At 45.8% G+C, this 14,295-nt stretch overlaps 1 protein-coding gene across 1 annotated transcript; it reads right to left on the bottom strand.

Annotated features, from left to right (window-relative positions):
• Positions 1–8,739: 8,739 nt before the first annotated feature.
• LOC306952795 (uncharacterized protein) lies at positions 8,740–13,052 on the bottom strand (the record flags this gene model as incomplete). The annotated part of the gene is given in 4 exon segments (XM_079543551.1): positions 8,740–9,282; positions 9,284–9,629; positions 12,424–12,504; positions 12,991–13,052. Coding segments are annotated over 4 exon segments (1,032 nt in total).
• Between the last annotated feature and the right edge of the window lie 1,243 nt (positions 13,053–14,295).

Below are 14,295 nucleotides of genomic sequence, written 5' to 3'. Positions count from 1 at the left end.
GCCGGCGGCAGAGCGAGCGGGAAGAGGAGGCGGCAGCGGCCGCGGGCGCGCTTTAAGCGGAGGCGGAGCCGCCGTGTGCGTGAGGTGGAGCTGCGCGTGCAGCCCGGGAACGAGGAGAGCCCGGACCGGCCCCGCGCTGGCGTGGGAGCGCTGCGGAGCCCGGTGGAGCCGTGCGGCGGGGCCGGGCCTGGAGGCGCGGCTATGGAGCCGCGCGCCCTCCCCTCGCGGGGCGCAACGAGGCGATGCGGCGAGCTCAGCGGCACGGGAGCTGGCCGGACCTTGGACTCGGCTGCGGCCTGATCCTGCTGGAAGCCTGTGGCAGCCGTGCCAAATGCCTGCCCCGGCGGCGACCAATGCGGGTTCTCGGCCCCGGCCTTGCCCGAGGGTCAAACACGTGTTGGCTTTGCTCTCTGTACTGTTCTAAAGCGTTTTTCAGAAATTTCAGTTGTGATCTGGAGCAAACTGTGCAACCGGCGTGTTGTACGTCATTTATCGATGATATATTTCACAGTGAGGGCTTCCTCATGTTTACCCGGTGTTGGAAAGCTCGGGAGAAAGACAGAGGGGAGGATCTTGGTGCCTGTCACATCCCAACCTTCTCACCGGGTGAGACTCTGGCCTTGTGCAGAGGCCCTGTCCTCTCTGATGTTTGCTAAATCTGTTTTTCTTTTGCTGGGAGTTTCTTATCCTAACAGAACAACTCTACAATATGTTTTCTAATCCCTAACACTACCCCCGCATTGTTTGGAACATTTAACAACTATTGCAGTTTTGCAAGAAAGAATTAATCACATAATTCAGGAATAATGTTTCTAAGACATGCCGCTAACATATACAGTATTTTTATTTCTTAGATCAGCTATTTCTAGGGATAAGTTACAGAATACAATGCATTATGTTCTACTTCTTCAAACCAATTGCTCTTTTTGATATCAAGTGCAGAAACAGCATTCCATTCCCACACCAGGAATTCTCACTGAATTATTTTGCAAAGTTTGAATTCTCCATGTGGATCAGTTCAGAGTTCATCCCGACTCAGAGTGCTTCGTGTAAATGAGATTCAGTATTTGCTGTCTGAGAAGCGGTTGTACTTCAGTTCTACAGCAACCAGCCCACAGAGAAGGCTGTAGTCCTGCAGCCAGCGGATGTGCAAGCAGTGCTATCTGTGTTTGATATCTGCAGTGCTGCCGATGGTATTCTCGTGTAACAGTGATAGGACTAGAGGGAATGGCTTCAAACTGCACCAGGGGAGATTTAGGCTGGACGTTAGGAAATACTACTTCTCTGAAAGAGTGGTCAGGCACTGGAATGGGCTGCCCAGGGAGGCGGTGGAGTCACCAACCCTGGAGGTGTTCAAGGAACATTTGGATGTTGTGTTAAGGGATATGGTTTAGTGAGAGCTATTGGTGATGGGTGGATGGTTGGTCTGGATGATCTTGTAGGTTTCTTCCAAGCTTGGTGATTCTGTGACTGCACCAGTACACCTGGCACTGTGTCGAGCAGTTCTGTACATCAGCAGGTGCCCAAAGGACAAGTGTGCCCACAGCTCTGGGACAGCTTCTCCTAATTCAGTTGTGCTTTCGTGGATTTACATCACTAACAGTTTTTTCATCACAACTCAAACACTGGCTCACATCAGCAGGACAGCAGCTCATGCTCTGGCTGTTCTCACCTCCCCCTCCAATGCCGCATCCAAGCACTTCACTGTCAGCACACTGCAGCAGCTGCACATTGCTGCACACCTCGCCCTGCTGACATGGAGGAACTTCCCAACAGCCCTGTGGTGCATTGCATGGTCAGCCCCCAGCAAACCTCATCATCAGTTTGTCAGTTATAGCGTAACCTGCTGTAATCCGCAGCAACCCCCATGCAGAAAATGCCCTTCTGAAATTCGTCAGCAAGGCCAGAACGTAAACATCACTTCGTTTGCTCCCATTCAGCTCAAGTCTTACTTCCCTGCAAGGACCGAGACCACCACCTGCTTACATGAGAGCCAGAAGTGGGCGGCAGGAGCTGATGGTATGACGTGTGGCCAGGTGAGCTCCATCTAGCGTGAAGGTGCTGCAGTGACAATGAATGTACTCTGAATTATTTGTAAGTGCACAGAGAGCGCTTAAAGATAAGCTAGCAGCCCTGTTAGCCCCAACCCTCTGATTTAGGAGATAAAGACCTCGTAACAGTGTATTATGCCACATCAATTTAGAAGTAGTCAGAGCCTTGACTATTCATGTACGCCCTGCTCTTTTTTGTGTTGCTCTCACTGGTCGTTTTGGACCACCAGGTGGCACAGGATAGGCACTAAATCACAGGGAATGGGATGAAGTAGGGAGAACAGATAGTGCAAAAAACCACTCAAGCGGAGTACACAAAACAGTGACAGGATGTTGTCAATGCCATATATCCTGTACCATTTCACTTACTGTAATATTTCAGGTAAGGAAGTTGTGGGTTGTGAATTTAGCTATCTCTAAGTCACTGAGAGCTGTGAAACTCAGGGAAAAAAAGAAAGGAAAAAAAAAAGAGAAAAAGAAGCCTCACACTTTTTTTAAAGAGCATATATAATTTTGAAGAACTATTAAAAAAAAATAAATTTAAACTTACTGGCTTGGTTAGGAAACATTGTGGATTTTAAGACTAGGAGAAAACATCTGTCCAAACTTCTGTGTAACACAGCTTCACACAGATACTCTGTACTAAAGGAGTTAGTTGCTAGTTTAGAACAATTTATATCTCATTATATTATGAGATGTAATTTTAAGATTTAATCTCATTACATTATAAGATGTATTACATGATAAGATGTAATCAGATAGGATATTTTACTTTAAAAAAATGCCCATGATTTGCTCAACAGTATTCTCCCTTATTGGACTGGGAGAATCTGTTCAGAGTGTGAATTAGAAGTGCACAGAAAATGGGGCTTTTTTCTGTGGGGCTGTACCTCATTTGTCACAGCAGGCAGAAGATGGGGATCAGTGACAAGAATGGTCTGATGGTTAACTCAGAGAAAGCTTGGTTTCCATTCAGGGGAACCTGCAGGTCAGCTCACAGCACCTCACCCAGAGCAGCGGCCAGGCAGCACATCACTCCTCTGCAGGGTGCCGGGTGTCTGCCAGCAAGTCACACGGTCCCTCAGTGCTGCACACCACAGAGGCTGAGGGTGTCCTTCAGGGTACACTGCACCCAAGCAGCTGCCACCCTGGAGAACATGATGAGCAGGCTATGCTCTTTCGTATTCCTTGACCAGTGTTCTGCCAGGCGATGTGGGCTGAAGACCAGGGTACATCACTGACCTTGGAAAACGTGGAACAGTGCCAAATACTGTGACAAATCAAACCCTGGCTGTCTCAAAGTGGTACCCTCAGGCAGTGAAAACACCTGGTGTTGTATTCTGTACCTCAGTTCACTCCTACCCAGGAAATGCAGAAATGTATTTCCCTTACCAGGAAATACTTTCCCACAAACTTACACAACTCCTGCAAAAATAAATCCGTTTCTGTGAAGCGCAACGATTCTGTTGTGGCAGCACTCGGGAGCACCCTGAATTAGGAGACTAATGTTTTACTCTGCATGGGGCTTGATATGAGAGACTGAAGAATCCCCATACTGAGTGATGCAGAAGGAGGTGTTGGATCCATCATGGTAAATATCAGAAGGTGCCTAATGAAGGTTGTAATAGTGATGACATCACTGGCATCTTCCAAGTAAAGTGCTTGGCTCTGCAGACTCTGCTCTTAGCCAGAGCCCACAGAAGGGCTGCAAAGGCCCCAGCCAGTAGCTGGAGTTTGCAGCAGCTTTCTTACATATGTGACTCACACTGCTAATTTAGCTTAGTGTGGATTACATGTGGTCTTGAGCTCTTGTTCATGCCTAAAGTTGGCTTTTAGTACAGTGTCATTACAGGCAGCATAGATACATACCATAGTACTCACAAATGTGTTACAGCTCAGGCTGCAAGTGACCTCTGCCTGCCTGTCTCTAGCAGAAGCTCATGTATGACCTCATATGTTTTTACAAAGTCCTTCACAATGCTGTTTCACACTATTGCCCTTTGCAGCAATACAGAATAACAGAACTCGGGATATAGTTCAACTTTGACTTGTACTACAGCAACATTTCTATTACTGTAATGTAAATGACTATCCCAGTTGTCCCAGTGGTGTTAAATTCATCAAATTCCAGATTCACTGCAGCTAACTTTCTCTTCCCTGCTCCTTGGTAGAGACATACCACACTTTACCAGGTTCTGAATGTGTTTGTGCTACCACTTTCTGTCATTAACTGCCCAACAGAGGGCAGAGGGAGCCTTCATTTCAACTTCCCTTTAGAGGAGGACTGCCAACATTTGCATAAGAGATTGGTATGATCAAGCTGGTTCCGTTTGGAGGAGTAAGGGTAGTCCAAGGGTTAAAAGAAGGCTATGTCTATGTTGCAAGGATCCTAGAAATTATTTACTTGAGAACATGCTATCTGTACAGCCACTGCAAGCATGAACTGGAGCAAAAGTGAACTAGTATGAAGAGACATTTGAACTAATTTTACCTCTTAACAATTATTTTCACTATTCCCCCAACAAGGGAAAAAATATCAGGTTTTGTTTCTCTGGGGAACCTGATAAACAAGAGTCTGGTTCAGTCCCTGGGATCCTGGGACTCTGGATTGGTGGTAAGACAATGCAACGTCATCTCCTGCCTCCAAGTCATAGCAAGCATGAGCACAACAAGAACTGAGGACTAAGCCCTAAGCCTCGTAGAGCAAGTTTAACCAAGTAAATTCCCCCTTAAACCAGTCTGGGAAATTCCAAACACTGCATATGGTATGTTAATGGCATGCGATGGGACTGGTACAGCAAGCCTCCTGCCCTTCCTGTTCCTCACCTGAAGTCTGTAATTCAGCTGCCCAGTTACTTCATGCTTACTGAGCATATAAAAAAGGCTGGGTAAAATAAATAGAGTGAAAGAGTGAGACTATTACTAGCAGGAGATAGCTAAAATCTTTTCCTGTTAGTCTCCCTGTAGTCCAAGACCAGAGCTTTTGTTCACATTTTCTTACTTAGAAGTATAATGCTGCAGCTCCAAGGGACAAACAGACTTGGTGAGACACATCACATGATGTCTTCCTCAAGGGAATTTATAGCTTGGGATGTTTTGTAATTTTTAGTGGAGAGCATTCAGGTGTCCTGGTAAAAGGGGCTATATAAAGAAGATATACAGTCCTGAAAGTGAAAAAAATTTAAAAAATGGAGAATAGAACAGTGGAAAAAAAGTTTATTGGCTTTATTTGGCTTTGGATCAAACCAGTTATTTAAATAGTAGCTTCTCCCTTTGTGTTAGCTTTGATATTACATAGCTTTCTATCAGCACCTGTTCTGCTCTGAAACACAAGCTAATTTATACCAGAACAATTTGCAAGGAGGTAAACAGTCAGGGAGTGATTCAGTCTTTCTGTTGTAAATAATAAGCAACTGTACAAATGAGGGCAGGTGTCAGGGTGGGACAGGAGTAAACTTTGGGCCCAAAGTTTAAAAAACTCTTCTTAAAGAGCCTGGCAGAAGCAGGTATCCTACTCCTGAAACGGAGTAAAAGCATGTGTTCCTAGACATAGGGTCTGGAAAACAAGGCTGTAGCAAGGACCCAAGGGGTGCCTCTGGATCCTGTAAACCTGCAGTACCATTTCACCACTGATCCAGCTGAACTTCAGGCTGCTTGCAAGACCTCTGTGAGGACAAGAGCAGGGCAAAGCTTCCAATCAAAGAACACACAGTAAGCTGTGGTGATTCTGCCCCTCTGCTCTGCTCTCATGAAACACCATCTGGAGCACTGTCCAGTTCTGGGGCCCCCAACACAAGAAGGACGTGGAGCTGTGTGAGTAGGTCCAGAGGAGGGCCATGGAGCTGATCAGAGGGCTGGAGCACCTCTCCTCTTTAGCCTGGAGAAGAGAAGGCTCTTCTTCGGGAGACCTTATAGCAGCCTTCCAGTACCTGAAGGGGCCTGCAGGAAAGCTGGGGAAGACCTTCTTATAAGGGTATGTAGTAATAGGACAAGGGGAAATGGCTCTAAACTGAAAGAGGGCAGATTTAGACTAGATATCAGGAAGAAATTCTTCACTGTGAAGGTGATGAGACACTGGAACAGGTTGCCCAGCAAGGTTGTGGATGCCCCCCCCAGAGGTGTTCAAGGTCAGGCTGGATGGGCAGAGCAGCCTGGCCTATAGGGAGGTGTCCCTGCCCATAGCAGTGGGTTGGAATGAGGTGATCTTAAGAGGCCCTTCCAACCCAAACCTATGAAACTATGAATCATAGAAACTGTGATTCTATGATTCATTCTATGATTCTAAGTTTCACATGTCCCAGCACCACCATGCCCTATCTTTTCCCGAAAAATCCCCAGCAAATTTATAGTATAATGTTCTTCGGTCCCAGGAAAAATTCACATTCATCCTTCTGTGTGGGAAGACAGTAACAATCTTCCCAGTATCTCGTCCTTCCTTTAAAACATTCATATATCTTGACTGTGTCATTTCCTTTCCCAAGACAGCTAATCACTTCCTCCTGGTTCTCTGATTATGCACTGGAGAGCAATTGAATGATAAAGTAATTTAAATAGCCACATGTCTTTGTTTTTAATTAGATTACTTGGAAGTAATAACAGTGCTTTGCCAACCTTGAAGGTTTTGTTCATTCTTTCTCCAGTTAGCAGGAACTAATTGATATTTTCCTACTGATATTTTTCTAAATCCCAGTCAAAGTAATCAATACGGATTTTAAAGGTAGTTAGAATTATACATGCTCTATCACCATACTTCTATGTTCATGAGTGAAAACAACTGATTATAAAACAGCACAAAAATAATCTCTTTTTGAGGATGATAATTTCAAAATAAGTTTGATCTTAAATTATAAATCACTCTCTGCAGCAATTATCCAGCTAACACAAATTCTAGAAGACTTGTTTTTAAGACGACTTGCTTTATAGTTGTTTACAAAGTACTTTGAAATCCAGTCGTAAAAAAAATGTTGTGAAAATGAAATATTCGTACACTTACAAGTCATCAGCTTCACAAAACCTTAAGTCAGGCAGAAGTGTTAAGCCATTATTAAAGATTTAAAATAGCTTAGCAGCTAATGGAAGTTGATGACATCTAATGACTACTGAACAGTCATTGTGTGATATTTGCTTGGGGCTGTGTCTAGCCCAGAACAGGTAAGTATTCACACCATCAGAATTGCTTCCATGGTCACCGTGGGCCCTTCAGTACCAGGACTGGCTTTTTGTTGTTGAATTGTACAGTGTTAGTGAAGTCCTAAATGAAGGTGGATAAAATCTCAAGAAACTCAACAAAGATAAATGCAACTGGTCCAAGACAGTCCTGCCTCTGCAAGAGAGCAATTCCAATTCAGCAGGACACGGGGCAAGTACTTGGAACACAATCTGCTGGAAGAGGTGCTGGGGTCACTTCTAACACTGAATTAAATTAATCTGCATTTGCTGCGTCATTTTGGTGTTAAATCATTATTTAGTGTTGGTGTAGCAGTTCACAGAAAGGTTATGATTTTTAACAGGGAAAATTATGAAAGAATTTGAATGGGAAGATTTCATGACATTCATCTTGTCCTGGAAGTGTAAAATAATCAGTAATCTGTGCACCTGGAATGCATTCTGCTTATGAATTTTACAGGTAACACCAGTGGAACTTGACTTGAAGCATCAAAAGCTGGAAAAAAAAAGATTGGGGTTGCTGATGCTGAATAACATTTTTATTCCCAATGCAAGTTCTGAATGGAGGAAAAAAAATATAACAGGAGAAATTACAGGGTGTCTCTGAAAAGCAATATTGAGTGTCATTAATCTGCTTTAGCAACCTTTACCTTGAAAGCCTAAAAGATAAAAACAGAGATTGCAAATAGCCACGCTCCCCCAGTGATACATGCACGTCTGTTGCATTGGATAGGAGTCACACTGTGTGTGCTTGGGGCAGCACTCCTTCCTGAAAATGCCAACCTAACACTACAAACTTAGCTCCCATGGCCAGGGTAAAGGGTCACAAGGCACCTACACTTTTGGGATACCACAAGCAGTCTGCAAAAACAATGTCATAAACAGCTGTGAGATAGAAGAAGCACACCGCAAAGGAAACCCAGCTAAGCAGATGTGGAACTCCAGATAAAGCCAGCCGGAGCCTTACTGTCCTGGGGCAGCTTTCTGTACTGTGATGATGGAGAAGAGACGACTGCTTTTGGGTGGGGCGCACAAGGCAGAATTTTATGCTAACAGGATGGTGGGTGCTGACATGGGTGCCATCCTGCTGAAGGCCAGTCACCTGCTGGTCTTGACCTCACCTACAGCAATGCTAATGTGGCTCTGGTGCGCGAGCTGCCCTGTGGGCATGTGTGTGTGACCTGGGGACGGCTTCAGAGCCCAACAGTTGTAAGAAAACTAAAATCCGCTCTTCTAAAGAAGTCATTTCACTAAAATATTAGCAGGGCCTTTCTACACTTTGAGAATTAAGGAGTCTTTTCTCCGATTTCATAGCCTGGAAACTGCACCTTCATACCCCACTGTCAAATGAGGCCAAGCACTGTTATTTCTACACGTTTGGTTGTGTTATGGGCACCTTGGTAATGAAAAAGAAGTCACTTTAAACAACAACAAAAAAGGCTTTACTAAGATTAATATCAAAATCTTATGTGTTTGTCGTGGATGCATTAAAAATGAACAAAAAAAACCCTTTAATCCCGTCTCAAAGCCACAACCAGCGAACCGCCAGCACGGCCCCACGGACAGCAGCGCTTCTTGCGGCCGCGCGCGGCACGACCCACCCCGCCCGGCGACTACCCTCCCCCGGCCGCAGTGCGCACGCGCAGCGCCCGGCGCGGGGCACGACGGGACTTGTAGTGGCCGCTCGGCCGCAGCGGCTCCGGCGACTCCGCGCGCGCGCAGATAGCGCCCGACTTTGGAAAGTCGCTGCCTCAGGTTGGGCTCGGACCGGCTGCCATCTTGGCCGAGGGACGGAGGAGCTGCTACGCCGCCGCGCCCGGTGAGGGGAGCGGGCTCGGCGGGAGGGGCGGAGGCTTCGGGAATGGGCAGGGATCGGATCCCGCAGGGCGGCGCGGCGGCTCCGCCGTTCTCCTCGGCTCCGGGCGGGCGCGGCGGCACAGGCGAGGGGCGTGGGGACCCCGCGGGCGTAGGCCAGGCCGCCCGGGGGGCTTCGGCCCCGCCGAGCAGCCCTGCCCCGCCGGGCCGAGCCGGGGCTGGGCACGGCTGTTGGCGTCGCTCCGCGCCCCGCGGCGGCGGTCCCGGGACCTCCGGCCCGTCTGCGGGGCCGCCCGGCTCCCGCCCGCGTCCTCTGGCGCTGTGCGCTTTCCTCCCGCTCGGCCCCGCCGTCCTTCCCACGCTCCCTGTAGCCGGGACCGGCCGCTCCGCCTTTTGGGGCCCCGGATCGCTCCCGGCCCGGGCGCCGCTTCCCGGCGGCCGTTCCGCCGGCGGCCCCTTCCTATCGCGTTCGGCCCCGTCCCGTCTCTCGGCCGGGGTTCGTCGCTTTGTTTCGCGCAGGTACAGCCGTGCCGTGAAGCGGCGTTTCCCAGCACAAGTTTGCCTTGGACGGTGCGTGCCCTCTTGCTGGTGCCGCCGCTTTATTTTGGAAACACGGGCGAGTTTTGGCTGTTAAGTCTCCTGCTTCCTGGTAGGGGTCTGTGACCTTGTGTGGCAGTAGTAAATACGGGTGTGAACGCCTTTATTAGATCAGCTCTGGCATCCAGGAGCTCAACTTGTTGTGATAGGTGTCATTTGTGATGTTAAATTGATAAACAAGCTTAGTATCGAAGTGTGATGTGGGGAGAGAAAACCAAGTGTAGCAGTCAGGCCATCTGTTGTCATTTGCGTGGCATTCTTTACCCTTGAAGCTTCAGAAAACATCCCCAGAAAAGCTAACCTTTATAGTTTGGGTAGGATAGAAAAAATCAGAAGCAGAGTTCTCTTTTTGAAACATTTTTTTCTGTGTCCCCTTTCTTTTTTTTTTTTTTTTTTTTTTTTTTTTTTCTTAATCTCTGCTCCCTTATCCTTTTTGCAGAGAAGGAGGAGGAATGTGAACTGGTATTCCTGAGAAGACAGTATTGAGAGACTACTGGCTGGCAGTAGGTCCAGCTATTGCTTGCTTGAATTGACCCAAACAAGTAGTGGATAATAAGAATGAAACATCAGCTGCAATCTGACATTAGCTCCCAGGGCTTTATTGCCTTTAAAACATCTTGTTTGAAGAACAAATTTTAATTCTTTTCTTTCTTCTTACAGTGAAAGTCCAAAGCAGTTCTAATTTAATTGCAGTTATATTACTCTTAGCTGCACCATTTGAATCTGAACTTGGTCTATTATACATTCTTAGTTGTGGTTTGACTGACGGCTTTAATCACTATTTTGAATGTTTTCACCTCCAAGTGATCATCAGAGCAATATGCAGCATTCTAATCTGAAGTGAATTTTCTTGTGTTTAAGAACGTATTTAAGAAAGAACTGTTGCCGTATGTATAAGAGGTGATGCTGCAGTGGAAAATAACTGAGACTTCTGAGTGCTAACTTTGAAAGCTTCTTACAGATTAAACAGTTATTTTGGTTCTTAAGAGAGATTGAGAGATTATTCATATGAATTTATTAGTTAACGGACATACACTCATTTTCTTCACTCTGTTTTTGTTCCTGTTGTAGAGTTAAAGGTGTTTTTGTTGGTTTTTTTTTTTTGTGATGAGCCATTTCCTGAAGCACAAAGTTGTTTTGTTTCTTTGGTTGTATGTTTCAAAATAGCTTGTGAGAGTGAACTGCAGAGCTGATAAGCAGATAGGAAGGCAGGTATTAGAGCAGCCTGGTGCTTCTCTTGGAGAGCTGACCTTTGTCATTGTTTCCAAAAAAACTTGCATTAAGACTGCTTGAAAACGGTGTTAAGTGAGGCTGAAAAAATGTTTGATCTGTTTTGTAGCATGTGCAGGAGTTTGGTAACTTAATGGCATCATCATTATCAGTGGCAGCATCTAAACAAATATCTTTTGTAAATGTGAGCGAAACAAAGCAGTAAACGTGCTAACTCCTGGTAAAATGCTTTCTGTGTTGCAGCAAAAACAATGCAGTTTCTCCTTAAAGTTCAGGGAAAAGATGTCTCTGGGGTTAAAGCAGGAGGGAAACCTTGCAGAGCGCAGCACTGAAGGTTCTGGGTGCTGCCACTGATGCTGCTTGTTGTTCAGCCTTTCTGTTTGGCTGTCCAGTTGTGTTCATTCAGTGTGATAATTTCTGTTGTTCTGCTCTGTGTGTAACTGGAGGAACTCCTTTGTGCCCTCATAGCTAAGGAGAGCGTGAATGTGCATGCATGACTAGGAGGAGAGCACTTGCCTGGGTTGATTTCATGCAACTGTACTTTGTGTGCTTTGAGGTGAGCGCTCACCTCAGAAGAGGAAGCAGACAAGCTGGGATTACAGCCTTGCTTGGGAGGATTGTTTGGCTAGATGGTTACTTTTTACTGTCTCACAAATTGAGCATTTTTAATGGTTTTAGGCAGTCAGCTGGTTTGCATTCTTGGGCTGTGGTATGGCTGGTAGCAGAGCTAATTCTGTGCCTCTGTTTTGAGTGGTAGTTTTTCTTCATCCCTTTTGTATGAGAAAGGAAGCAGTAAGGACCTGAGTGTTCTGGAAGTGATTGGCTTTCAGCTTTTACTTCTTCGGGCAGAGTTGCTGCAGCTGAGGGATTGATCTCTTTCTTCATCAGAATTGCAAATTACACTTTATAGAAATGAAAATAATGCGACAGACTGGGAGAGAGCATTTTGAAGTAACCAAGGCTCTGTTTCTTATGACTGCCTTTTAAGTTATGCCTGGAATTTCTGCTTCTACTACAGTGGGACATTGAACAAACTTCCTGATAAACATCAAGGATTTTTCCCCCCTCTGAGAAAACATGATCCTAGCTGTTGTTACACTGGTTATTCAAATCTGTTTTCCTTTTAAAAAAAAAATACGGTCTGGCAGAACATTAGTATGCTATTCCCTTTTAAAAAACATTTTATCACAGTCCTCCCGTTTAGGAACTGATAATGCCTGCCTTCCGCCCACCTGCCTGAGCTATTCTAAACTGCTCCTGGAAGATGCCTATTGTTTCAGTCATGAGCAGCAGTGCTTACATGTATGCATTTAGATTGCTGATTTTCAAGTTCAGAGTCTGGGTTTAAGTGGTGGTGTCGCTGAGCAGAAGAGGCCTGTTTCCTTCAGGTGGGTCATTGAAGTGTTGCTGTGTGAAACCCTGTTTCTTACTGAGCAAACAGAATGCTAAGTGACATCTTTTCTGGGACTGTGCAGGTCTCAGGCGTTAGGCTGGGCGGGTTATTGGGACTCTAGAGGAGGTTTTTGATATTGACCTGTATAAAATCTTTATCCTCTCTGCTTACCTTGATTTGTAGATGCAGGTTTTTGTCAGGGAGTGTATTTTTTCTCTCCTAGCATTAGCTAGATAGCTGGTAATCTTTGAACTTTAATACAAAGAGAAAGAAAAATCAGATCAGGTTTAAGAGACCCTGAATAGAGGAAGACAGCATGAAGACATAATTGACACTCCGACTCTGATTTATTCATTACATCATGAAATGGAAAGCGATTTGCAGTGAAATATTCATGAGGAGTGTAAGTTCGTAACAGGGAGCGTCTTCGTTTACTTAAATAAGACAGGCTGTTTGATTTCTCTGAATCAAGTTTGACATGGTTGTGATGGACCTCCTGTCCGTGAGGCCCTTCCTGCACTCTGCAGGATTACCTCAGAATGACGTGAAGCATTTGCTGCCTTCTGCAGCTTTGCTCCCTCCACTACAGTGGAAGATGTGAAGAAAGACTGAGCAGAGCTGAAAACACAAACAGTGGATTGTTAATTTTTAACATGCTTTTGGTCAGCATCCATCCCTGGTACCTGCTCCTATCCCCAAATGCTTGCTATCTTTTAATTATATATTAATACTCATTACTCTTGCTTGACAGTTAGAGCAGTCAGATCTCCAAATGGTGATTTCTCCACTGCTGGTCTCATGCCTGTTTATATCACAGAATCACAGAATGGCCAGGGTTGGAGGGGCCTCAACGATCACAAATCTCCAACCCCCTGCCACACACAGGGCCACCAACCTCCCCATTTCATAGCAGCCCAGGCTGCCCAGGGCCCCATCCAACCTGGCCTTGGACACCTCCAGGGATGGACGGGGCATCCATAGCCTCTCTGGGCAGCTGTTCCAGCACCTCACCACTCTGTAAAGAATTCCTCCCTGATATCCAGCCTAAATCTCCCCTCCCTCAACTTCAAACCATTTCCCCTTATCCTGCAGTTATCTACCCTTTCCAAGAGTTGATTCCCCTCCTGTTTGTAGGCTCCCTTTAAATCCCTTTGGTTGGATTGAGATCTATTGCTCCAAGTGGGTCATTTGTACTTTTCTGATGCTGTAATTTTTGCTCTGCCAGTGCCATGAGTTATTCTTCTCCTGATTTATTTGCAGCACAGCTAGATGGAGTGAGTTCTTTGTAAGGATTCCTCCATTTTCATGTTTTCTTACTTGTCAGGGCCTGAAGTAATTACTGTTGTGTTACTGATGAAGTTCTCTTCCTATGGACCTCTATAGAACTCTTCTCTTTCTCTGGGCAGCCTGGCCTGGTGGTTGGTGACCCTGCACACAGTGAGGGGTTGAAACCAGATGATTATTGTGGTCCTTTTCAACCCAGGCCGTTCTGTGATGCCATGGCTTGCTCTCTCAGGTGTGCACGTAGCTGTATTTTCTGCTACTGTGACTGTATCGTTTCAGAGTCTGGATTAAAAATTAATGATTAATATATTACAAAATGCTCATAAGGCAATAACATATTTAGTTTGGTCTTTAACCCAACCACCAGCTTACATGAAAGTGGTGACTTGCTTATTTTCACTGATTTTACCTGAAGTTGAACTTCTTCCCTTGGCTGTTAAGGTGACTGCTCCTGGATAAGGAAGGCAAAGTAACTTTGCTGTGTGAAGGAGTGGGGAAAAGAAAAAAGAAAATTGAAGATAACAAGTTAGCGTGGCACTCACTTGTGTGTTGTCTCAGGACAGCAAGGCCATTTCTTTTCTAAACGTGCCATGGCTGGTGAAGCATGTGTGTTGTCAGGCATGATGTCTTCAAAGACACCTCTTGTTCCAGCTGTCGGGGAAATGCCAAAGGTTTAGGGAAAAAAAAAAACTGGACTACCTCGTCCAACACTGAACAAAAGTTTCTGTAGCTGTCCGACCCAAATTGCTGCCGCGTGTT

The sequence above is a fragment of the Tetrao urogallus genome (genome assembly GCF_951394365.1).
Source record: "Tetrao urogallus genome assembly, chromosome: 16".
Classification (NCBI taxonomy): Eukaryota; Metazoa; Chordata; class Aves; order Galliformes; family Phasianidae; genus Tetrao; species Tetrao urogallus.
The sequence above is the reverse complement of the archived record's forward strand: the minus strand, read 5'-3'. Positions and strand labels throughout refer to the sequence as shown.